The 27,067-nt window shown below is 41.1% G+C and overlaps 1 protein-coding gene across 6 annotated transcripts in view; it reads right to left on the minus strand.

Moving 5' to 3' along the window:
* Positions 1 to 27,067, minus strand: part of LOC109297570 (transducin-like enhancer protein 4) — a 149,802-nt gene that overhangs the window by 62,514 nt on the left and 60,221 nt on the right. For 4 of the 6 annotated variants that reach the window (XM_019517418.1, XM_019517414.1, XM_019517419.1 and 1 more), the window contains 2 exons: positions 9,453 to 9,657; positions 9,048 to 9,064 (listed from right to left, as the gene is read on the minus strand). In XM_019517418.1, the coding sequence (XP_019372963.1) occupies positions 9,048 to 9,064; positions 9,453 to 9,657 (222 nt within the window). The remainder of the gene's footprint in view (positions 1 to 9,047; positions 9,065 to 9,452; positions 9,658 to 27,067) is intronic. The other 2 variants (XM_019517415.1, XM_019517417.1) reach the window with 1 other exon arrangement.

Consider the following 27,067-nt stretch of genomic DNA (forward strand, 5'->3'; position numbering starts at 1 on the left):
TTTGTGGTCCTTGTAAAAGGAAACAACAACAAAAAAATCCTTTGTTCATACAATGCTCAGCATTACAGTGTCAAAGACTACAACATAATCCATAAATTCACACAAACATCCTAGAGCCATAAGCCGTCTATGACTTTGCTACTCCGCCTCCCCATACCTTATTTTCAGTACTCTGCTTAATCCCATCTTGTTCTCTTTCAACAGGCCAGCAATGCCTAAGACCAAGTCTTTTTTTGTTAGGCTTTTTTTTTTTTTTTGGTGGTTGTTTTATTGGAAAAGGCAGGGCGGTGGTGGAAGGTTGGGGGTTAAAATCACAAATGTCGCAACTCTTAGACCAGCAGCACATATCAAGTGTTAATCCAAAAGAGAGAGGGAGAAAGAGGGCCAGCAGAATAGATCAATAGAAGAAACAGCTTACATTCAGATTCACAGGAGAAAGAACACGCAGAGACAATCATTTCCTGGGAAAAGCTAAAGCCTAATGAGAATTTACTCTGTCTCTTTTATTCAGACAACCAACTCTTTTGTGGCAGGGGCTTCCTGACTGACAGGAACCCAGGGCCCCTTAATAGGATTTCCATATTATTTCCAACACCTGCCTAGAAGTTATTTGTTTACATTGAAGGAGGCAAGATTCTCAAATCAGACATCTGCTTCTAGTTCAAGCATATCTTAGGAAACCATCTAGAAAGCAGCTTTGTTGCTATGGTGACATTTTTATTTTCTTCCCTTAGTTGGCTGCAAAACATTAGCATTTCCAATTTTATTTTGTTCTTCAAAAGGGCAAATGTCGATCAAGGAAACACAGAACTTTTTAAATTGCTATATAAAACAAGCCACTCACGCTTTATTTATTTATTTAATTATTCAGCCTAATTAGAACAGTGTTGGAAAGAGGTTCGAGATGGGCAGTGTAACTTCCTTGCAAACACCTTACTGTCTGATAGCCACTGACTAGGGTAATTATTTCCCTCTCCAAAACATTTTTAACGTTTCATAGTTTATGATGCAATTATAAGTGCATCACAGAAGGGCAATGGGTCCAATCTAAGAAGCTGACAACAGAAGAGAAGAGTCCTACTGGGACTATACTTCTTCTTCACTGTGGGGGACAATGCAATAAAAGCAATTCAATACAAATATTAGCCTGCTATTAGTGTTCAGTGACTTATATTTTTTCATCATTTAGTTGGTAACAGGTGGTAATTTATTTTCCTCTTTTCTTTTTTCCTTGTTTTTTAAGACATGCCTAGTATGTCCCATGAATCAGTTCATTTGAATTTGCATTAAAATAATAGATGTTTCATATTACCTAAGATCCATAGAGGATTTTAAAGAGAATTTAAAATTAAACACAAACTGCTCAATGTAGAGGAAAATATCCTGAAGCTGAGAGATAGCAGAAAGCAGTCAACTACCTTCTGGGTATTTCTTTGATAAAGTTTGATCAATACTGCCTATTATAACCTATTACTAAGACTAAAAGCTATTTGAGTGTGAAGCACAAGTATGTTCTTCATTCTAGACTTATTTGTCATAAATAAATTGTGGCAAATGTTGAATGCCAACATCCTTAGGATAAGTATGATTATACATCATGGAAAACTTTAAGGAAGACAATACAGGTATAAACTCATTTCCCTCTCTTACTTCTTTGCTCCAAAGTATCACATACTTGAAGACTATGGGCATCTTTACATCTGCTCTGGAAGGTGTGGGGGGGATGCTTTAATTAGCGAGCCAATCTAATTAAACAGGGCCGAGTGTCACATGTATCAGCATCCCTGTGCTGAAAAATGGCAGTGGGGCACTTTGAACTAAAGTTCGGATGAGCTTTAGTTCAAACTGCCCCATCACCATTTTTCAGTGTGGGGACACTGATACATGTGATGCTACATTTAGCTGGAGCATGTTAATTTCTGTGCTTCAGCAGACTCGATTAATCAAGTCTGTTCCAACGTGCTGGATTTCCAGCATTTCAGAGCAGGCTCCCTGCACGTGTATAGAAGCCCTATGTGTTTGAGGACACCTCCCCTACTCTTCACCCCAGCAAATATCCTTTTTCTACTCTACAATGTGAAGTCATAATCCTATATTAACAACATCACAATCTGTTGCCATGGAAATAATTAGACATGACTGCTCAGGTTAGAAATTACAACCCATGTAAGTGTTTGCCTCCTGGGTGATGAGAGCATCTGGAGAGAGAATATTTGAGTTACTCTAAATTGCCAAGTGGCAAAATAAAGTATGGCAGTGATAAGCATTGCATGAGTTCATCTAACATGGGGACGATCATGTACCGCAACCAGCCAAAAATACAGGCAATTCTGGTAAAATATAGGGGGTAAAAGAGATGATGTACAGTTTATATACAGTGTGGTGAAAAACACAGTAAAGGACGTAAGAGATGGGGAAGTGAAACCATCAAACCAGCTGAAGATATTAATTTCTTGCTACTCATAAATGAAAGCTCTATACCAAATTAAAACATCCAAATGGCTTCATTTGTGTTGCAATCAAGTGGTGTGATACTGAATGAAAAAAATAAATGAATAAGGAGGGGGAGACAGGGAGCACGAGGACAGCAAAACATTTACCTGAAGATAAATTTTAGTGATTTAAAGAATGTGTTCAAATCTGCACACCTGAGTGACACATTACTAATCTAGCAATAGAAGAGGTTATTTTAAAAAAAAGCAATGCCAAGTAATCAGCTGCATAAGATAGACCAAGACAACAAACAGGGCCCTGCTAATTAATATTTGTTCTGCTTCAGCAGACAGTTACTGGACGAGACTGCAACAAACAAGCATGTCTCACCCAATCACATCATTAATCCATTCACGTTCACCACCTGAGGACCAGCTATGCCCCAAAGATATTTATTCATCTGTTCCACAAACAAACAATTACAACACATTTTCTGGAATTAGGGCACCTGTTACATTCTGTACAGTTTACATGCCCAGAGGCAGATATCAATTAATACTGAACAAATTACTGTATTGCAAACCAACAGAACTGAAGTCACTAATTATACTTTGATAACTGACCCCAAGATATCAGCATGTCTAGTGGAGCTTAAGCAAGTATTTTGTGAAACAAAATTTAGTGCAAATAACTGAAATGACTGTTTCATTACTGTGAAAAACAAAACACAAGCTCCTCATTTCATTTTTAGATGAACATTTAATATATATAGGTACACACACAGAACGGGTGACAGGGAGACACCTGGAAGACTTCAGCGTCGCCCCAAAATGGTGATATTTTAAATTTAACTCATATCTGCAGGTTCCGCCTGCCCCCCCGACAATTAAGTGACAACATATAGCACAGAAAATTCTATAGCCTCCCTTCAGAAGTTTTGGTAACGAAGTCGCATATAAATAACATATAAAGTACATACCAAATATATAAATATCTGAGATGCATGAACACCACTTATATAAAAGTCTCACAATAAAAAAATACTTATTTAGGGAAAAACTACTCTCCATCTGTCATCATCTGTTAGCACAGAAATGAAATAAGCGTGATTTGATATGCAAGAGCACAACAACATAAACAGGAGTTTTTAAGAATGTGTGTTAATAGCTAACCTTACTGCTGCTTTCCAAAATACAAAATTCAAACAATGTGTTCTAAGAGACCAATTTATAAATGTAAGGAGTGAGAAGCTTACTCTCTCTCAGATACTCTGATGAATAGAAATGAAGAGAGAAAAGATGAACATTTTCAAATTGACTGAGTAGTTCAGAGTGCTTGAGTGCAAAGTACTCAAGCCACTTTAACAGGGCTTGATGTACCCAAAATGGCACCAAAGGCTACTTTTTTACAAAGAAAATGGAATTCTCCTTCCCACCTGTATGGATATGTACTGAATTCAGTAAACTGGGCAAAAACCTCAGCCCAAAACTGTACGGAACCTTGACCCGTAACAAAACTGATTTTTACTCTAAGGATTTGCAATCAAACTTGAAAAAGATGCAACAAGTGAGCATAATAAATGATAGGAGAATCAGAAAATTATGCAGTCCTGCCATGCACATAAAATACTGTCAAAGACTTTTGAACCATTATTGTGTGTGTGTGCACACATGTGCACACATGTATGGGCACAATAATGTGCATTTAAAAATCAACTCCGACTGTTCCAACAGGCTAGCCAAAATCACATGTGTCATACCACACACGAAGAAGAAACCACTAAACCTAGATTGCTTGCTGGTGGATGACCTTTTTCTCCACAAACTCTTACTCAGTTTCTTTACAGGATACTTTTGCCGCAAGGGACTTATTTAGGGAATACAGAACTTGGGTTGGAGGTGGGGCATTTAGCAGAAGAGAGATGCCTCTTGTTCTGGTGATGTATGTAGACAGAAAAAACACTTGAAAGGAATAATTTGTGAGAAAGAAGCATATTTTCTACTGCAGTGATTAAGAATTATCTTTAAAAAAAAAATAACCCCCTGGAGTTTTAACATTTATGAAAAGGGGCTGTTTAGAGTATTCTGCAGGAGAGAAAATTAATTGTAGCTCTATTTAAAAAAAAAAAAAAGAGTATATCTCATCATAGTCCTTCAGACATCAGCGCATCTAAAAGAACCCTTGCAATTCACCTCTCCTTTTAGCTGTTGTGCTAGTTTTGTATCTGTATGCACAGAATTCCTGTGGCCTATTTTTCTGGGCATTTTTTCCATGCTTAAACTTTGAAAGGATTGTGATGACTAAATCCAACATAAAAATCAGAATACACCAAAAGTTTCCTTCTTCCATAGAGCCTGTAGTGCTGATGCTGATGTATTATTTAGGAATAGCTTCTGGACAATGTCATGTTATCAGGAAGGTTCCTAATCAGTTTCAGCAGTCAGCTGCTCACTCCAAAGGTGCATCTGGAAGGATCCAAGCTTGGTTTGGTTTATCAGGCAGAAAATGTTCCATTTAGAAGGGTGATATAAACTGGAATATGACTGTGTCTTTCTTGTTTGCACCACGGCCTGAAGAACTGTCTTTTGATGTCAGCCTGTCTTACTTCATGGCTCCAACCACTGATCTTGGCTTCAATGCTCAGCAATGACATGAATGAGTTTTCCACCACATTCCCTGAAGAGTGTGTAAAATCTTGTGCATAAGTAGTATTACATATTCCTTCCCCTCACTCATTCTCTACTTCTTGCCTGAAGGGAGTAATTTCACACAGTGGATCCCTTCTGGATGGATTCAGGATTTCAATTCTCCGGAGCCAGTGAATCAACTGTCACCTTCACCTCCAGGCAAAACTAAAAGTAGGGTCAGGACAAGTGCAATTACAGAAGCCAAGTTTAATGAAAACAACTGGCTGACAGGTCCACTGGAGTTGGTGGCAACAGGTTCAAAATGGGAAAAAATGCATCTGAACTCCTTTCTTTGTATCAGTGGATAAGAAACCTTAATTACCTGAATCTTACAGTACAGCCAAAATTTACATTTTAAGAGCTATTCTAAAATCTGCCCTGCTTAATAATCTGTATCGGCAAGAAAACACTTTAAAGTGTCTCTCACAATTAAACCCAGCCACAACCTTGTATAAATCAAAATTTTGCTACCATATCAAAATGTTACACTGGGGCTGTATAATGTTGCCCATATCCTCATTACATGCTACACTAATTACTACCAGCAGATTCAGAATTTTCTGCACATTAGAGGCTTTTAGAGGAGCTATAAAAAATTTCAGGCACCATTAATTTAAATTTGTATTGAAATTTCCTTTTGACAGATGGCCAAAAATTACTTATTATTTAGAGTACCAGAGCTGCCTGTTTGCACATTAGAAGAGGAAAGGGAAAAATTAAAAGCAAGGAGGAAATTTATGTCACGTTCATTACCTGTTAAATGTTAAGGAGCATTATCCTGCATGAATAAATTATTTCATACAAGCACACAGACTCCAGCTGCTGGCAACTGGCACGTTCTGGCTGATAAAAACCATCTCAAGTCACACAGCAGACAATCATAAAAAGCCTCTCTTAACCAGGAGCCACTTAAGGGAGGACAGATCGATAGAACAAGCGACTAACTGCTACTCTGGGCATCACTGAAAACATTTAAGGAAATTAGCAAACTATTTCACCTTGCAAAGCTGGCAGCAAGCCCTAAATGCTGACAAAATCCAACTCAGAATTTGAATGCTGTACAAGACAAACACCTATTTATAGCTATCATTTCAAAATAAATCAGTGCAAAACAGTCACACCTTTCTTTCAGTCTCTGTAGCGGTATGTGTAACAACTCATTGAACTGATCTAACTAATTGTAAATTAATTAGACAAAATTTACCTTTTGTGTATGAATACTAAATACAATTAATGTGCCAGTGCAGACCCATAGCTATTTCATGAAGAACAGGGAAACAGAACTAACTCAGTTCCTGAAATAGTAATGTATGGTGTACTTTAATAGCATTCTTCATTCACTTGTGTGTGTGCGCGCACGCATTCTTCATTCACTTGTGTGTGTGTGTGTGTGTGTGTGCACGCATTCGTCATTCACTTTGTGTGTGTGTGCGCGCATGCATTCGTCATTCACTTGTGCGTGCGCGCACGCATTCGTCATTCACTTGTGCGCGCACGCATTCGTCATTCACTTGTGCGTGCGCGCACGCATTCGTCATTCACTTGTGTGCACGCACGCATTCTTCATTCACTTGTGTGTGCACGCACGCATTCTTCATTCACTTGTGTGCGCGCACGCATTCGTCATTCACTTGTGTGTGCGCATGCATTCGTCATTCACTTTTGTGTGTGGGCACGCATTCTTCATTCACTTGTGTGTGCGCACGCATTCGTCATTCACTTTTGTGTGCGCGCACGCATTCGTCATTCACTTGTGTGTGTGCGCGCATGCATTCGTCATTCACTTTGTGTGTGCACGCATGTCATTCACTTGTGTGCACGCACGCATTCATCATTCACTTTGTGTGTGCGCGCATGCATTCGTCATTCACTTTGTGTGTGCACGCATGTCATTCACTTGTGTGCGCGCACGCATTCGTCATTCACTTTGTGTGTGTGCACGCATTCGTCATTCACTTGCGTGCGCGCACGCATTCGTCATTCACTTGTGTGTGTGTGCACACATTCTTCATTCACGTGTGTGTGTGTGTGTGTGTGTGTGTGTGTGTGTGTGTGTACACACATACATACATAACTAGGTAAATTATATATTTATAATGTACATAGGTGTAAATACATGCAGGGCAAACCGAGTAAATTTCATTACTGCTTCAAGTAAATCATGTAAAGAAGAAGCTGCATAGAACTAATTTTATATAATTTTTTTTCATAAATATACAGATATAAAAAACATGTTTACGGGACTCGAAAAGTCTATTATCCCAAGGTGCCAGGAGTCTTTCCAAAAAGGGTGTCATCAACTGCCATACGATCTAAGCTTTATGAAAGGCAATAATCTAGTTTCTAACCTCTACTGTAGAGAATATACACTGCAAACTGTTGCACTGTTGTCTTAAGCCTATAGTAGATGCAGTGCCTCTGTAAAAACTGACAGTTCTTGTCAGTTCATATTGTTATTCAGAACCGTGTGGGTCACAGTGAAACTGACAACAATCAGGTCAATTTCATTCTGCTGTGACTTCACCAGGTTGCCAGTGGCAGCAGAGGCAAGCTGGGGAAGGGTTGAGCACAGGACACACCCCAGCCTGCAGCTGGAAGAAAAGCTAAAGAAATATCGCTTTGTATCAGAGCAGCCGAAAAGGAGAACAGAGAGAATGTCATTTTCTTCTAGTAGTTAGAGAAGGGTTTGGAGGGGCAGGAGTTAAGATGTTGTATCTCCTAGGCAGAGGATGAAATGAGAGACAGAGCCCCAAGAGCACAGTACTCTGATAAGAATCCCAACAGCTTTTGTGGGGGCTAGGAGCGAGTCCTGCCCCGGCCAGTGTGATGGTCCCAATCTGCCACATCTAGTAAATATACTCCTTTGACAATTAAATATCTACTAATATTGCCAAACAGTTAGATTTTAATGTTACTTTCTAGTCATTTGCCCAGCTCTTATACTGTTATATATTTTTATTTAAATAGTATTTTAATAGAAACTTGTTTCAGTTGTTATAAGTACAAAATAAACAATATTCAAGTGCTTGATTTGTCTGGAGAGCGTGACATGGCTCAGTTTAAACTTGATAGGAATAAAGTTACCACCACTAATACCAAATTATTGTACTCCTAGGTTCTGGGTAACTTTTTCAAACTGCTGTGTATATTGACAAAAGTTTACATATATTAATTTGATTATGTTCCAGTACAAATGAGCATCCAGGTAAATGTACTTATCCACTTTAAAATATACCGTAAGGCATTCAGCATTACACAAGTTGCTACATATGTTTAATGTACCTACTAAAAATGTAAATACTTGTAGGAGTGCATGTAATTCATACTATCCACAGAGATTAAACACAGGACTAGGAAATCATACTGAGATTGGAGTGTAAAGGGTAAATTGGTAGCCATCTTTCACGAACAGTTCTTTCCTATGACACTTCAGCTCATAGCACTGCTTCTAACAACAACAGGAGACGAGAGGTGGGGAAGAGAGAGAATTTTATTTCTGTTCCTTGAACAACTGATATTTATTTCTAGATTTGTAGCCAAATATATCTTTAGAATACATTTAAATTAGTTTCCAAAAAGGAGTTAAAACCACCTGCTGCCATTTTTTTTTTTTTTTTGCTCATTAGGGGGATACAAGAATTCTTCCATGCTTTAGAACAGGCACAATGCTAAAGAGTCAGCCAATGAGCAAGGAGGCAAAAATTCAACTCACTGGCCTATAAATCATCCTGCAATCTTAGAGGCGTTTATGCTCAGGCACTCTCTTAATGAAATAACTTTATCTGCATGGGACTCCGCTGATAATCAATGAGTGTCACAACCCAGTTTCAATTCATGACATTTTCTACACTTCTAGCTCAAACTGCAATGAAATGTGCTGTGCAATTCCTTTAAGCTATTCCTTGCACCTATGAAATGGAATCCTACCTTTATGGAGTCTCTGTCTGCATGCAGAGCAGCAGCAGCAAAGCAGGAGGCGGCGTCAGTGGTGGAGGGGGAAAGGGAAAGAAAGAGAAAAGTAATAGTTAGTTTACACTAAATTATATATTAATCATACTTGGCAGAAAGAATCCTCACGTCTGTTAAATAAGAAATTGCATAGGTGTTAACTTGACTATACAGTTAATTACTAATACTGTATAGCCAGACTTTATATACTCCGATTTCTACTATCTGAACCCATTTTCTGAATGACTATGATTAGCAAACAAATACCAGAGCAATTATGGAGAAGGTCCCATCAAAACTGTTTTGTTAAAGAGCAAACAAACAAACAAGCAAGCAAAAAGCCTATTGTTGAACAAAGCCTTGTGCTCATCTAGCAGCTCCTACCTCTTTGGTGATCGTTTTCGTGATGCTTCTTTTCATCTTTAATCGGGAGGTGGGACTGCCCACCCAGTGCACTGGACAAAGCTAGGAGACCAGCACTGCTGCCAATTGGTGGGATGGTTGGAGGCTGCAAGCCCGAAGGGTGTGGAGTGAGAGGCACTGGAAGACCATGTCCATGTGATAAATGCTGGGCTTGGAGTTGTTGCTGCTGTGAAAAATTAAACACAGATATTGAACTTGTCCTGAAAAAGAGGGTGTTTAGGACAGAGGGGATGGGGATTGGAGTGGTATTTACGGATCGATTGATTGATTTATACAGACAGCTGCACATACATACATACATACGTTTTGAGACAACACCAATGCCCACATATTGGGCACAGTGTAGTCTTTAAATCTCATTTAGACTCGAGTCTGAATTAAACAACAAATTAATGAGAATCACGTAAACAGATCTGCTGGTTTTGTCAAAGGAACCAGGTTTGACAAGGACTTTATTCTTATATGAACAGACACACACAAACATGTCTAATCAAAACATATGTGAATAACTAAAAGCAGCTATATAGTGCAAGGGGAAAAAAAGCTGAAAATTGAGAAAATTAGTGTTAAACAGTTCTCCCAGCGCTACTGCACAGCATGCAGCGAGAGTTAATTTGAAAGAGAAAACCTGAATTAACAATCCAGAAAAGGAAACTGGTTGCAGCCACCGTTTTAAGCCCTTTAAGTGTCCTCAGCGGTACTTGAGCAAATTACTAAAGAAAATCTAATGTAGCAAGGCTTGGGTCCTCCTGTAGGCTTGCTCAATAATGCTGAAATAATTGGGCACTCTGTGCACGTTTAGTGATGCTCGAATGAAAAGCTAGAGGCCTGCCCTTGTACTCTTCTCTAGCTGCTGACTCTGTGTTGTGACAGGTTTATTTGAGTGGGACTGTGATGCATGCACCAGTAACTGCGCTGACAAGAGTTTAAAGTCATTTTTACCAGTACACTGGCAACACATAGAGAAAGCCCTTGAGAGGTTAGAATTGGAGTGCTTGACCTCAGCCAAGGCTGCATCAAGCTCTGTGCTATACTAACCATTGTGGGGTAGATGGTTTGTTGTTGCTATTGAATGGGAAGAAAAAAAATGTTATGTTAAATATATCCCAACAGGGATCTGTTCAGTACAAGACATGTTCCCTAATAGTCTACCAAATTTCTGTTCAAACATTCACCAGATTAGCTTTGAAATTTACTTTTGCCTTTTAAGCAGTCACTTCTCAGGGCTAACTAATGATAAATCAAATCCCTCCCCTCCATGACTTTCTAAAGATTCACAAGTCAAAAGCCTTACGCTTGCTTCATGTCAAAACAGGGCTTTTAAAATTCCTAAGTCTGGTCCTGTCTGCATTTATTTTATTTTATTTTATTTTAATCAAAATGTACCTGACAGCCCACCTCTCTGTCTCTTGGCTTTAGTCTATCAAGAGACATACATTAGTGCTCCCTTCCAACCTGGCATGAATTCTTAATCCAGGTGTCAAGGCAGATTTTATTTAAAAAAATATAACCAACATAAAAAGCACTATGTAGAGGGAGTGAAACACTGAGGGTAATCACTTGCATTTTCTAAAAGATGCTAATCTCTAGTCACAGACACTTTTCCTCGTTTTTGAAATTTAACAGTGGCTTTGGAACCAGGACAGTAGTATCAATCCTATCCCATACTAGCCACCTCTGCCCAAACTTTATTAAAAACAAGCAAAAGCAAACAAACAAAAACCATCAACAAAAGAAACAGAATTATTTCAGAGGAAAAAGGAAAGGGACACTCATAATCCTAGGTCTATATCATTCTTGGAGGCTCTCCTTTTTGTGGAAAGCATTAAATGCATTTGTTTGTTTGATGATCTTTGAAGGATGCTTCACTGATCAAAATTTAAAATCAACTGCAACAAAAGGAAACTGGAGCCACCTGTGTATTGTTTAGCTCCAGGGTTGAAGGTTGGGGCCACCTTGTTGTAACAGATTGCAAGCATGCTGGCCTGATGGAGATTTTTTGTGGGGTGTGGGCAGGCAAAGGGGCCAGCAGCAGGGAAGAGAGAGTTAGACAGAGGATGGAGAATGACATTCTGTGATCAAGAATCTCAACTTTCATTTTAACAGTCTCTAGTCTTTGCTGCTGTGAACAAAGCCTTCAAGCACAATATTAGACAATGAAGAGATGCCTGCCTGAATCTGCAGACAGCTTGAAATAAGAGTTATGAGAAGGGGTCCTTCTTACTGGGATGTTAACTATGCCAGATGTTATCATTGTTAACTATCTTGTTGCTGGCCAAAGTACACAGAGAAAGGGCATTAAATCAGGAAGCACTGCACCATCTACAACGTACGGCATGTCAGGCAAGTGCTGGCTAGTACCTGGACAGAGTACCCACATTGATCAGTACAATGGCAGTCTAACGCTCTGCATCAGTGATGCAGTAAACAGCAGGAGCATCTTCCATATAGAGGTTAGGTGTTATAAACAGTGTGCAGTGATACCTGTGGTTAAGTTGCCTACTTGTTTCCAATACGATAGATCATCCACAGTTGCCTATTTGGTTCATTTGCTCTTGGCTAAGAAGTGATTTGTTTTCCTGCAAGTTTCATTGAAAACAGTTGAGCTGTTTTCAAGCATGCAAAGAGTGGGAGGACAAAAATCACAGCTTTTCTGCTAGAAAAAAGAAATATTTGCAACCTTTCTTTGATCTGCACTAGCAGCTTAGCAGGTGGTGATAGAAACCTGAAATCTGGCAGAGTCGTGGTCCTGTAAGTCACAAGGTGCTTTTCACTGGGCCTGGAAAATTTAGAATTGACCTAGGCAAGTTGTAACGGTTTAAAAGAAAATCCTTTGGGTACTACAGATGGGATTGTGCAAAATGGTTTCCTAAGCAACTCCCAACTTCCTAGTGTCATACGTGCATCTATAAACAATACGTATATCCACACACTATGTGATGTCTGTATGCATACGTATGCATGATTAAACAAAAGGGGAATGTCAGGTTTAACAGAGAGGATTGCAAAATACGGTTACACCAATGCATACAAAAGCAAAGGGCTCTGAGAAGTCATGCCCCCTTCCACATGAGTGGGGTGGTGAGGAGGTTAAGAAAAAAAAGAAACACTGGTTCAAAAACCAAAATGAGGAGAACAAAAATAAAATACTGAACAGCTGCATCATCCTCTTGGGTACTAACAGAGCCATGGATCCTTGCAGAAGCAATATGATTGTATATTTAAGGGCTGAGTCCTAATGCAGAAGGTGACAACATTAAAAATGACTGTGGCTAGGTACAGGCATTACACACAAACCAGTGTAAGTGATTAGAAACCCACAACCAAGCAGAAGTTCAGCACACACAGGCTGGTTTAAAAATGGTGGAAACTAGTACAAGATATGGATCGATGTGGTCTCAGACTTAAGCAATTTAGGTTAGAACAGTATATCAAATGTCTGTACCAGATCACCTACTGCCTCAACTTAGGTTGCTGTCTGCCGGCATTCTGGACTGCTTTGCAGCCCCCCACTACCCCCCTCCATGCAGGGAGGCACTCTAGCAGCTGGCCTGCACTTAGCTGCTCTGACTAAGTGACTAGCTGGCCCTGCTTCTAGCCTCTCACAGAGCCAAGTCAGCAAAGCCCCTTTACCTAGCCCCACCTTCTGCCTCCTGCCTGTGGCCAGTTGTGAGCCACAGCCAAGCCCAGGTAGAGGACTGGAATAGAGACTTCTGCCCCACAGACCCAGCACTAACTCTCTCAGACCACAGCCCCTCTGCCCATCCCCACCTCCTGCCTGCAGCCAGTTCTCAGCTGCAGCCCGATGGGATGGGGAGAACACAGCCCCTCTGCCCAGCCCTGCATCCTGCCAGCTGTCAGCCACAGGTGGGGGGAAGGGAGTATCTGTAGCTCAGTATTTTTATTTCTTTATACAATGTCCCTAGGCAGGGCAGGGGGGAGGGCTGCTCTACAGAAGGCAAGCTCAGACCTTTCAGAGCTCCTGTGAATGGCAGGCAGTGGCAGCAGGCACGCAGCAGCCCCACACGGGAGCTCTGAGTGGCCCGAACTTTTCTTCTGTGGAGTATCTCCGTCCCACTGCTGCTGGCCAGGCTGCCCGGCATGCCACACTGCTCTGGGGCTCTCCTAGAAACCTATGGCTGCGTGCGCAGGAGGGTCCACAGTGACAGTTATTGGGGGCATGTTTGCCCATACCCAGCAATCAATCGGGGGGGCCTGGCCACTTGGTTCTACTCAGCGTTCCCTGGCAGTCTAAGGAGCACATAGGGCATGGCAAGAGGCATGCAGGTGTGCCCCCCAACCTGCTGGCCTTGGCCAGTGCATGCAACCTGCATGCTCCTCCCCCTCCATCAAAGGGTGAACATATGTTCTGTTTGCTTCTGATCTAACCTGCGCTGCTTACAGACACCCGTGGAGGTTAATTCCCCCCCACCCCACCCCTCCTCTCCCAGGGCTTTGTGAACTTCTGTACTTACCCTGTGAGTCCTTAACTACTATCTCCTGACCTTTGCTATCAAGACCTATGCTCAGACAAATACATAACCTGGACCTGATTCTCAAATATCCAAGTTATGTTCAGATACAGTTAACAATGGTGGATAGCTGAAGTTTATTAGCATCCAGCCTCTTGACTCTGGTACATATGTGACACAACTAGGGTCTGTTTGGCCTGGCAGAAAAGTACCATAAAGCAAGTGTGCATCATAAATGCAAAGGACACCTCTCCTACCTCAAATGCTTCCTGCCACCTACTTAGGCTGAGGTGGGAGTGAGGCAGATGGCACAGAATGTGCTTTACACTACCAGACATTCTCTCTGCATGGGAATAATTCTCCATGGGACTCTCCAGAAGGTTTAAGTTTACCCTCTGCTGCAAAAGTGAACCGTCAGGATCAGAAAATCTAGTAAAATTAAAAAGGCTAGAACATTAGTGAAAAGCTTTTAACTGAACAAACAAGATCTGAGTATGTCTGAGAAACTGTGTGGGGTTCTGTTATTATTCTAGGAATCTTTTTACTTCTCTTCCCAACTCCTCCCTTTAGTTCATTATCCCAACTTATGACACTTCTAAACACTTAGTGTACATTTAACTTTAGCAGCACATACCCCCCAATGACTACAATGGGACCATTCATGCGCATACGAGTTAAGCATGTGCATATTTGCAGGAGGAGAGCATAAATTGTAAAAACTGTTCAAGGTAGGACACTCTCCTTTCTGTGTATACTATAACCTTCCCAGAACAATTTTCATTGCTTAAAGATGACAATAGCAATAGTCAACTATTCCTGAAACCACTGAGCTAAGCTTCCTTTCTGGACTAAAATTTGCCAAATACTGCATCCCAAAGAATACCGATTCTTTTGTATATTCATCAAGAATTGTCCATGATACAAAAGTACAGCAGAGAAGAGAAATCATGCTGAAGTGAATCAAAAGGAAAAAAAACAAACAAAAGAAACCCTTTAAATTTTATTTTTAAATGTCCTTTACTGAAATTAATTTGCTATTAAAAACCAAGATCAAATTTTTAAAATATGTATATGAGATGAGACTAGTGTTATTCTCTATCAGCTAGGATCTTAAAATAAGTTCTCAGTACAGTTTTTCTCCACAGATAATCTACAGTGGAGTCCTTGCTTAATATTGCAAAATTATTTGCTTCTCCTCATCTAACTGGATAGTTAGAAACTTTTTGCTAAAATCCTTTTATCTGGAGACTGAACATTATTAATACTAAACACTGATGTTTAGCTTAATTCTCCTCCCCACACATCTTAAAAGATCAAATTTGAAGTAAAATGTGATATTAAACCCACTGACAAATTAGCTTATAATGTTCTCTTGTTATAGTCAGCACATTCAAAGCCTATTTTCCTGGAAAGAGTTCAAGCAGGATACTGGATACCTTCCAAGCATCTCTGTGTCAGAGTAATCTACGGCTTTTCCCCTTGTAGACCCTGAAAGCTCACAGCCATTATCCAAACAACCTGAACATCCTCTTCTAACCTGAAGACATTTCTAATGCTAATAAATTAATCTTTCAGAAACTTACTTTATCTACTCACTCACACACAGCACTGCAATACTGTAAGAAACAATTTATAAAATATCCAAATAAGATATTCTTGTTAAGTTGTAAAGTTGTATAGATTACAAGATGATTGATGAGGGCAAATCATTACAAAGGTAGAGTAACATAAACCAACTAAAAGGATGAAGGAAGTAGAAGGAAAAGGAAGGAAAGGGAGAAAAAAGTCAATAGCTAGTTCAAAGATTAACAAATAAAGCAATTAAATATATGAAATAAAAGTATGTCAGCATACACAATTGTAGGTGTGTTTAGGGAGATATTGCTTTGGAAAATGTGTTCAATATGATATACACTGGCCTGTTTATATAACCTGCTACAATTACTTTCAGTCCTACTTCTACAATTCTACCTTCTGAAGTAACACCATGAGACAGATTTTTTTTTACAACCTAGTGAATTATCTACTTATAGTAAGTAAAGACAGGGAAAACCAGCTGCAATAAGATTCATACAAGTGCCTCTCCATTAAGATGATAACTGTTGCTAAACGCACACATAACACAGTAATGATTTGCCATAATGGAAGTGATGGCATACCTGCTGTACTGGTTCCTTTAAGACCACTACCTGAATGGAGTGATTATTTCTGTAAATCCATGTTTGGTATGGAAAGAAGACTAACAGATATTGGTGAACGCTCTATGGAGCCTATACAAAGCTAATGTGCTGGGAAAAAAATAGATGGATTTCATTCCTGACCACAAAGGGAAACAAAAGAGTTCTTTGAATGCCTGCTGTAAGAAAAGACTGGGAAGAGGAAGCAATAATATTTAAAAAGGACAAATGGAAGAAAAGCCATGTGAAAACCATGTCAAGCTAAAGGAGCATGGATTTCAGTTTTAGAAGATGTGACGATATTAACAAAAATAGTGGAGCTACACTGTAAAACAACAGGCAGGAGAAAAAGGGAGGAAATCAGTGACCATCAGAAGTAGACCATTTACAACAAGCATATAAATAATAGCTCCAGAGTCCTTTTAGTGGCCTAGGGCAGTGGTTCTCAACTTTTTTTTTAAACCAGGACCCATTTGTAAGCAGCCATGGCCAGTCCCAACCCACTGCCCCCACTCCCAGGCCCCAGGCCCCAGCCCCTCAGTGTGTGAGGCAGGGGCTGGATCCATGGGGTACGAGGGGGAGTAGGGTATGGGGGGCCCCCAAGCAGGCCTTCACAGGCGGGAACTCTGCCAGCCTGCGACGGAAAAAAACACAGTTTCCCATGTTTTTCTCCTTTAAAGGAGACTCCATTTTTAGAAAGTTTTTTGATCCATTTTTTAAGTTTGTTCATGACCCTTTCATATATTCTTTTCACCCACTTTTGGGTTGCAACCCATGGGTTGAGAAACACTGGTCTAGGGAAGACAGACAGATAGATGATACACACCAGAAACACAAAAGAAAGTTGAAACAATATATTGTGAATGCTTTCATTCTTCATTACATGTATAGGCATACCAGTCAGGATGCATGTATCATTAACCTACCATGTAAGTATTTCTTAATCAACAAAATAGCTTACAGCTCAAAAAGAGGGAGGAAACATACAACAACAACAAATATGCATCTAAGCACATCAAGCAAACATTTTATAGAAGAGCAGACATTTAGTCGCTTGGAAAGGGAATGTGCATGTTTTCCCAAAGTGCTGGAATTCACTAGTTCATTATTTTCTTTGCAGGATTCTCTTCCCACTCCACGTATTTTCTGATTGGAAATGAAAAGTGGGGAGAGAAGAGAATTTGGCTGTTTGGAATCACCTTGTGCATCACTCAGTAAAGAACAGAAATGCCTGCGTAAATGATCCAACTGGAGCCCTTTATTTTTTGCTTGCCACCACTGTAAACCTGGTAACTAACAAAAAGGAATTTCTAATCCCCATGGGTGAAATTCATATCTCCCAAAAAGGGAAGGCAAGAGGCTCAAATGCAGCAGAACCTTCCAAAATTGCATGGTGCAGGGTGTTGGTAGGTATTCAGCAGAGGGACTGCTGACCATATTAGACCCAGGCTCTGCAGCAGCTCTGAGCAGACCACCAAGGAGAACATATGCATAAGGATAGACTGGAAGCAGTACCCGTACAGAAAAGAGCCAGCTGTTGTAACATGGAGTCATGGTATAGAAAAGGTTTTGAACCATATAATCAAAATTTAAAGCAATGTCATATACAGAGGTGGATCCAGGAGGGGTATACTGGTGCAGCTGCACCCCCCTTTGATTCATGCTCTACCCAAATTTTAAAACAAATGCCTGAAAGAGGCAGAAGCATTTCTATTTAGGCAGTGCTGAGTCAATTGATTTCATGGCTCATTGCCATGTCCCTGAATCCTGCTAATCTCTCTCTCTCTACTCCACAGTGTTAACAGCTTTCTATCCTAGGGACAGGCAATTATTTCAGCTGGAGGCTCATGTAATGACTTCTGGTGAGCTGCTGAGGGCCACAACAGTAGCCCTACCCCTTAATAGGTACTCTGCCCCCTGGTCACCATCTTGGGACCGGAAGCCCTGCCCCTAACACCTGACCTTTGCCACCGGAAGTCCCTCCCATTGCCCCACCTCCCCCCCACCCCCAAGAAGTACTCCTTTCGGAAGAAAAGTTGCCATCTTAGAACCAGATTTAAAAAAAACCAAAAAAACATATACTAGAAGTCAAACAGAAAGCAGCCCCCGCAGTGAAGAAGGAAGTGGGAGCTGGTACTAGGGGTGGGGCTAGGGCAGGGGCAGACGCTGCCTACCTAGGGCAGGGCAAGGCATGCAATAGAGCCATGGCTCATCCAGGGGCTGCAGTTCCCACCGCTGCACACATCCTGGGATGGGTGGCACATGCCCATGATCTGTGCATGGGGCGGGGGTGGGCTGGCGCTGTGGGCTGGGGTCAGAGCAGTGCCAGGCTCATCCTGGCAGGGGGCTGGGCTGTGCTTGGGGCAGGTGGCAGCAGCATTGGAAGGGGGGTTGGGTGGGCTACAGCCACCCCAAAATTTGCCATAGTCCCCCCTCCCAGTGCTGCTGCCATGCCCCAAGCACAGCCCTAGCCCAACTCCCCCACTGGGAAGAACCCAGCACCGCCTCGGCTCCAGCCCACAGCAGCAGCCCACCCCGCCCTGCACATATCCAGGGGCTCATGGCCCCCATGCCCTCCCATTCCAGGGTACACAATGCATCTTAGATCCACCCATGTTCACATGAGAGAGCTAACTGATATTAGAGGGAGTATCACCCCACCTCTACAGGCTCCAAGTCCTTGGCAAAGGGCTTGGTTACCTGTAGGCCTGACCCTGAAACTCTGGCTTTTGAAGTAAGAGGTTTTACCACTTGAGCCCAGTGACATATACCTGAATATCTACAAATGTGTAGCCACTAGAGGTAGCCAAACAGCCACAATGCATTTGCATCATAGCTTACATAAGTACACATGCATTAAAAAGCTGGTGTTTTCTTATTTTCAATATAATATTTATATTATACGAGTATGAGCTGTTTCAACTTCAGCATAGGACCTTTTGCTCAAGAACTGGAATTTGTTTGCACAGCTTAACATCAACCTATTCTTTTAAACACATTCTGGAAATCCACCCACTGGTAAATTATGATCCTGTGTAAGCCACTAGAAAGATCCCCACTCAGTGGGTGTGTCTACATGACATACTCACTGAACATTAGCCTAACTGCACAATAGCGTGTCATGGCAAAACTGTGCTAATAACCTACTGAACAGTGTTATTAGCAGGGATCCAGGGTTTCTCTTTCCATTGGGAAAATTGAGGAAAAAAACTGGTTTCCCCCTTTACCTGTGAAAAACAAGGATCTTTCATTTTAATGGAGAAAGATGCAGATTTTGCACTTTTGCAAACAGCTCTCCGCAGGCTGGCAGAGCTCCAGCCTGAAGAGGGCTGGGGGGAGCAGGAAGGGAGCAGTCAGCCTGGAGAGCAGCTCCCACAGGTAAGTCTGGCAGGGGGGAAGGAGTTTGAGGCTCCCACAGAGAGGGAGGGAGTGAATTGGGCATGGCTAGTACTGGGGCTGCTGCCAAGCTAAGAGGTGTGGGGTTTGTGGCCACACATTCTGAGACCCAGGGCCCCACCAGACAGCTGGACAGTGCTGCAGGCGTCTTGTCCAGCGAGCAGGGTATGGGGCTGGCTCCCCACTGCTACATACACTCCAGGGGAGGACATGGGGGAACACACATGTCCTCCAGACCTGTGCACGAGTGGGGTCAGGGGCAGACCTCCCACTGCAGACTTGGGCTCCCTGCCCTGCTGCTCTCCCCAGGGGCCTCCATCTGGGCCGGCAGTGCAGAATTGTGCCTCTTGCTGCTGTCAGGTGGGCAGGTGGCACCTCGCCTGGGTGCGGCAGGGCTTATAGTGGCAGGGAGCTTCCTTGCCTGGCCCTACTCTGCCCCAGGGGCCCCAGGGAAAGGCAGCATGGTGGGGAGCCCTGAGTCCTCAGCAAGGAGCCTGCCCCCTCTTCCCCACACAGATCTGGGGGGCACATGCCTGTAGAGTACACGGTGCTACATCCCAAGGCGTATCTAAAAGTGACAATGTTTAGAAGTTGGAGTCCCGCACACGCACAGTAAATGAAGGTTCTGAAAGTTTGAGAACACATGAACTTTCCACCTCTAAGGAGGTACTGACCTAGTTACATTTATTAAGCATGTACAGTGAAGACCTGGTGACATGGATTTTGGCACCAAAAAGGGAACCACTATCTCCATCTCCTGAGGCAAAGTGGAGGATGATTGATCTGAAGTGTGAAGATTGATACGTTTGTTTCAATTTGATGACTGACACATGCACCAGCTGGACGACTGGTTGAGTGACATGTGCCTTAGAGACATGATTGGACTGTGAATGTGGTGTGATTTTGGGATATAAAAGGGCCTGAGCTCTGCTCTGGTGGGTTGGTGTGCGTGACCTGCATCTCTGGTGGGTGTGTCTGCTTGCATGTTTGTGTGAGAGTTGTGTCTGAAGTGTGAGTCTAGTGAATTTGAGACTGTGTAAGATTAAGCATGTTTTGTGAGCATCTAGCGTTTGTGGAATGATTGGAGTTGTGTGTATCCTGGGCAGAGCTAGGCTCCCCAGTGATCAGTTTGTGATGCTCATTCGTCTTGTGGTAACATATAGCCCATTCCCTTGATAAAAGGAGAACGAGTACCCTGGAAGACGGAAAATCCACACAGTTCTCACTGAATGCATAGGAGCTGAAAGCCTGTAAGAGCTAAACTCTCTGTGTAAGCTGTAACATTGTTTGAGTACAGGGACTGAGGGTCTATATTCTGTTTTCTCTCTCTCTCTGTCTCTCTGCACTATTGTAACATCTCCTGTATATAATCTTGTTGTTGTTACTGTTGTCTGTTAATATTAATACGTTCTTGTGGTTTCCAGTTAATTAAGGAGTCTATTTGTACTAGTGGTGGGGTAACGCTGGGCTACAAGCAAACACCCTACTGAGAGTCGCCCACAATCTTAAAATTCTTTCCTTGGGCTGAATTCTGAGAGGAGTAACACCCTCATTTACTTAATTAACAGATTAGCATTCAACAGTGCCCCCCCTGGGAGAGCACTCAGTGGCAGGGTACCAGACCCCCTCTGCCTGAGCCCGCAACTCCCCACGGGCCATGCTGCCTGTGGCGGAAGGAGAGCTGGGCCCCATGCTCTGGTCCACAGCAGCAGCCGCCACCTCCTGTGGGCAGCATCCAGGGCTCAGGCACTGCTCCAGGGGCAGTGGGCTCCAGCCACCAGTCCCTGGCTCCACAGCTCTGGCAGCGGGGCAGGGAGGAAGAGTGAGGGGCACCAGCAGGGCTGAAGGTTGTGGCACGGGAGTGAGGGAGTGGACCTGCACCCTAGTGAACTAAAGGGGCAGGTGGGGCTCTGATTTTCCATGATAAAAACCCCCCCAAAAAATCAATTTTATTATAGTAATTGAGGTACTGGTAGACTTCAAATTGATTTACAGTTGTAAATGTATCAATAAAACATTGTGTTGAATGGCTCTTTCTTGTTCTCATTTTAATCAGTTTTTGGGGGTTTTATCAGAGAATTTGCCTTTATAAAGTATGCATGCATCAGGGAGAAAACCAGGATCCCTGGTTATGATGCTCATGTACAGCTAGTGCCAGCATCTACTAGTACTACTACACAGTAATTCTGGGTACTGCACATTTAAGTTAATACTTTATTAAGGAAGTACTGAACTAAATGCACGGTCTCTAAAGGCACATTAAATCAATGTGTAGATGTGCCCACTGAAGAGTTCTCCAAGCCAAGCTGGTCACTTGCCACATTTGCTCTTCTTCCTGCATATTGGAATGATTTGTTCCTGCACCCTCAGTAAAGTTTTCAATTCAACCAGCTCTCCTGGACTCCTTCCCCACTCAGACTAGCATCCTGACCATCAGTTCCCTAAGGGAGTCAAAGTCTTCTTTTCTGAAGTCCAGGGTCCACACTCTGCTGCTCTCCTTCCTTATGTCAGGATCCTGAACTCGATCACTGCTCCAAGTTACCATCCACTTCTACATCCCCCACCAATTCTTCCCCATTTGTGAGCAGCAGGTCAAGACCAGCACAGCTCCTAGCTGGTCTCGCCAACACTTGCACCAGGAAGTTGGCTCCAGCGCTCTCCAAAAGCTTCCTACATTGTCTGTGCACTGCTGTATTGCCTTCCCAGCAGATATCAGGGTGACTGAAGTCCCCCATGAGAACCAGGGCCTGTGATCTGGAAACTTCCGGTAGATATCTGAAGAGAGCCTCATCTAGCTCATCTTCCTTGTCTGGTGATCTATACCAGACACCCACCATGATAGCACCCTTGTTGCTCTCCCCTCAGACCTGTTGAAAATCTCTGGGTTAAGGTTAATCTCCTGTCCTAAAACCTACCACAGTTTCAAAAAAAAAAAAAAAATTATAATATTATAAATAAAAGGGAACACGCATCAATTCTGGATGAACTACTAATTCTGGATGGGTGCTATATGCAAATTGCTATAGCCATGTTTATAATTTCAAGGTTATTGTTTTCAAATTTGCTTCTTCCTTTTCTGTGCTGAGGGGCAGTAGGAGAGAGGGAAGAAGCTGCCAGAAGAAAAAGGTTGGGGGGAAGCAGAAAGCAAAGGGCTATCCAACCCCCCCCCCGATTTATCTTCCTTGCTGTAACAGTAGGATGGAGGCAAATTCAAGGCAAACCTCCAACAATTAAGATTCTATACCTGGAAGACAGTAACAAAATGCATCATTTTTCCACATATATAATTTAATTGTTGAGCAGCCTCTTACAATCACGGGTGTCTTCTATTGAGCAAATACAGTACTTATTAGTGCCTGATCCAATGGAGTATTTTTAAGAAGGGTTCATTAAGAAGTCTCCACTTCCACAATACTTAGCCTTTGAATAGGGTCTTTATAGAACACATTTTACCTCTAAACCATAGGTATAGGCCATAGCAGAAGGCCACATATGGTACTTAATGGACTAATGGTTTGATGCAATATGGCAAACACTACATTTCTTTCATCAGCAACTTGCATGTGCTCAACTAGAGATTAGTTAGGCAACCTTTTTTCCTCTCCCTTTTTTTCCTTTGCATGAAGTGCTAGGTTATAAAAAACACTCAGAAGGAAAATATTTCAGGTAGTTGTCAGAAACACATGTTGTTGCCACAGAACATGAAGGAAGTTCTCCACAGGGCCTCCCACACCTGCAGAGACTACTCCTAATTCAAAGAGATATAGTGGTCATATAGCTCAAATGCAAGGATTTTGAAGACCCTGAGAAACATGGAGTCAGAAGCCATGCCTCCCTCATGATTAGATACAGTGCATAGACCACACTGATCATGTCACATGTACTTATTTCAACACAATGAACAAGACCTCTGACATCAACATATTGGCGAGTGGGATGTAATAAATGATCTGTACTTTGCACTGCAGCATGTTGCTGGCTGCTCTGGTGGTGACAGGCCGACATAACTCAGCAACTAGGACACTCAGCATGAGCAAGGAAATGGCAGCGTTCCATTACAAATGTAGCAAACTACTTTTGAATGTAAACACTAAAAGCAGCTATTTAGTAAATACAAAACAAAAATCTAGTTTAAAATGAACTCCCCAAAAATGCCTCAGCTAGGATCCTTGTTCTCATTTTATTTCAGCCTTTTTGAATTAGAGCAATTGTTGCATTGGGAAATAAATTACTTAAACAGAAACTATGCTCACTGCTGTAGCTGCCTGGGAATGGAAGGAGGAAGAAAGGAGGGGGAGGAGGAAGAAAGCAAGCCAGCCATCTCAAAAGAGCATAATCTAGATATTAGATTAATAACTCAGAAGGTTGCTGCATTGGAAAATTTTTCCTCTACCAGGACAGACCCTCAAAAAATAAAAAACAAAATTTAAAGAATTAATTTGCAAAGGTTAGATATTACCCTAAATTGCAGGACATCTGAACACAATTCATCCTGCACCTTCAATATGTAAGTTAAGATTACACTAACTAAATTGGAAGTACAGCATTTCAATATTTCTTTTGCTATACAGTGCAAATAAACAACAATACAAAACAGGTACATAATTTAGCTAACCTCTTCCCCCACCTTCCTACCATAATAATCTGTGTATAGTATACAGCAGGTGGCAATTTGTTTTACAGCGTTTAAGCTCCAAGCGTGGCTTAACAGGGGAGAAGCCTTTGATCAAACAATAAAAAAGCCAGAGAGATGAGCAATAGTTGTACCCAGGTCACAGTACATTTACCAGTTTATAGTACTACACACCTACTTCTTCAGTTACCATCTTCAGATGCACACATTATAGGAAAATCTTTTTTTGCTAGCCAACTGAATTTAAACACACACACACACACACTTTGGATGAAAAAAAATCTACCATGCCAAAAAAGTGCCTGGACATTTAGAATCAGTAAGGAGAGAGAAGACCTCCCTCCTTCTAAGATTTTGAACAGGTTCCTCACTTTGTCTTCAAAGAAGCTATACCAGATTACATTGACTGAGAATCTGGTCCTCATTTGCTTTGGTTCAAACCAAAGACCCTTATGCTTACCCACACTGTAAGCACATCTGAATGGCAAAAGTCAGAAATTCCTCTATATGTTAAGCATCAGTGCAAAAATGCATTAGCATTTAGTGGCAGGAGCTCTGGACCGGTGGTGCCAAGGGAATAACAGCATGCATTGATGTTAAGTTTTTATTAGAACTTGTATGCACTTATCTACACCACACCGCTTTTGAAGATTCTCACATTCTGGGGATGCATAAAAGATGACATATTGTTTTCTTAAGAGGCATTGTTCCACACTTTTGTAACACGCTGAACAGTGTGGCTGATGGACAACTCGCTTTAAAAAAAAAAAAAAAAAAAAAAAAGCACACCTTCTGTAATTACGCAAACAACTGTTTCAGTCTAAAACATTGAATGGAAATTGCAAGGGAAAAACTTCATAGCTTGACAATTATATATCACAACACAAAAAAAAGAGTCCTTTCTTCCAGCAAATGCCATTTGTTTATTTTCAAAGATAATAAAACTGACATAATAAAACAAAATGCTTAAAAATTAAACCAAAGCACTTCCCTTCCCCCAAAAATATAGAATGGTAAAGGCAAAATCGTTTAAATCATTTCCTTAGTAATACAAGTAATATTTAAATAGATTTAATAGTGCTGCTCCAAACCAATGAATTATGAGTTTAAAACCTATTAAAATGTAATGTTTTTTTCCTGAGCTGAGGGGAGAGAGATTTAAATCCACTGAATTTTAATATTTCAGCTTGAGCTGCAGGAGGTAGAGAAAGTCCAAATGAACTATTCCATCAGCACCATTCAAGCATGAACATTTTAATCAGTTTTACTTCCTTGGAGTTCTCTAACACAGTTTACGCTGTCATTCTGAAAGCACTTAACACAGAGAGTGTGAAAAACCACCAAGGCTTGTTATTGCCTTCACAATTGATGGCAAATAATTTTGCAGACTTCCTATCATTAAAATGTCACTGCTAAAAATTGAGGTTCAGCATTTCTTGTGCTAAACTGCATTTTCTTTGAACACCATCACATACCTGTTCTTAAGTTTTTGGTACATTTATCTGTCTGTATGCAATAAACAGGCATACAAACAGTAGCCTCCATTTCTGTTTTACAACCTAAATGCAGCTGAACTTATACATATATACAATTTAAAAATGCTAATTGAAGAAGCTCAAACAAAACAAACAAAAAAAATCTTATCCTGATAAAATTCTTATAAAGTTGCAAGTAAATTCCCCCGTTCCCTTATTCAAATGTAACCAATTCACACAGCATGTTCTGACTATATACTGTAATGGATTAAAAACAAAACAAAAAAACATTTTAAGTGAGTTAGATGACTCAATTTAATAATACAGGAAATGAAAACATCATTCCTAATTAGATCATATTACTACTGATTTAAGACTACAATTTCTGTGTTGTTCCAACAGTGTGATCTTGCAGTTCAATTTAAAAACACAGTGGCTATGACATGACAAGATCAACTGGATACATACAATTCCTTATCTCAAGAGAACAAAACTTGTAATTTCTATTGAGCATTTTTTAGTAACTATTCCTCAAAATAAGAAGTCTAAGCAACAGCGCAGTCTACCACAAACAACAGATCCAAAATCTGGGTTAATTAATCAGAGTCAAAAACAATTTTATGATATCTGTGGCCCCTTTCCCCTGTTTTTTTGGGAAGAAGGGGGAGAAGATGGATGATATTTAACTTGTTTCAATCTGTCAATAGTTTTAAACTGAACATGACCTGTGAAAGAAGTCATTATAACTGTGTTTCATTCCATTAAACACAACTAGTTTATTGTCAAGAGAACAAGCAGTCTCTCCAGGTTCCAGGCTCACTTCAGTATTTTGCATTTAAACTGCATGGATCAGTGATTCGGTTCATTTACCAATGAAGGTAGAATAATATTGCAAAGTTAAAAAGGTGCTTCATCAGATTTCATTAAATCAGAGTACATATGTGTAAAAAAATGTATACATGAGACAGAGAAAGACATGATTTGTGCATATTCATTTTTTTCTTGTGCCATCTTTTACTCTGATACAACCCCATTTTGAAATTCTAACCCAAGGTTCCCCCGTTCAAACTAAAGGAGCTTTTGCCTGCAGTGAGGTGAAATGAATGATGCAGAAAATACTACCATTACTCCTAACTTTTTTTCTGACAGAACTGAATGAATGAAAACATATTCTTTAAAAAAAAAACTGAAGTGCCATGGATCCTTTAAAAATACTACAGTGTTACAAACAGAACTATCAGACTTAGTAGAGTGCAAACTAGTATAAGACAAATAGCACAGTTAAAAAGCTAGTGAAAACTAATTATACTCTTTGCTTTTATTGGTATGCATTTTACTAAGTATGCCAGGCTTTTAGTTCTACAACTACATTTTCCAATCTGTTTTTAAAAAAATTCTTGCCATTTTCTGTGTGGGTGTTTTC

The sequence above is a fragment of the Gavialis gangeticus genome, unplaced genomic scaffold (genome assembly GCF_001723915.1).
Source record: "Gavialis gangeticus isolate Ggan-Ray unplaced genomic scaffold, GavGan_comp1, whole genome shotgun sequence".
Taxonomy (NCBI): Eukaryota; Metazoa; Chordata; order Crocodylia; family Gavialidae; genus Gavialis; species Gavialis gangeticus.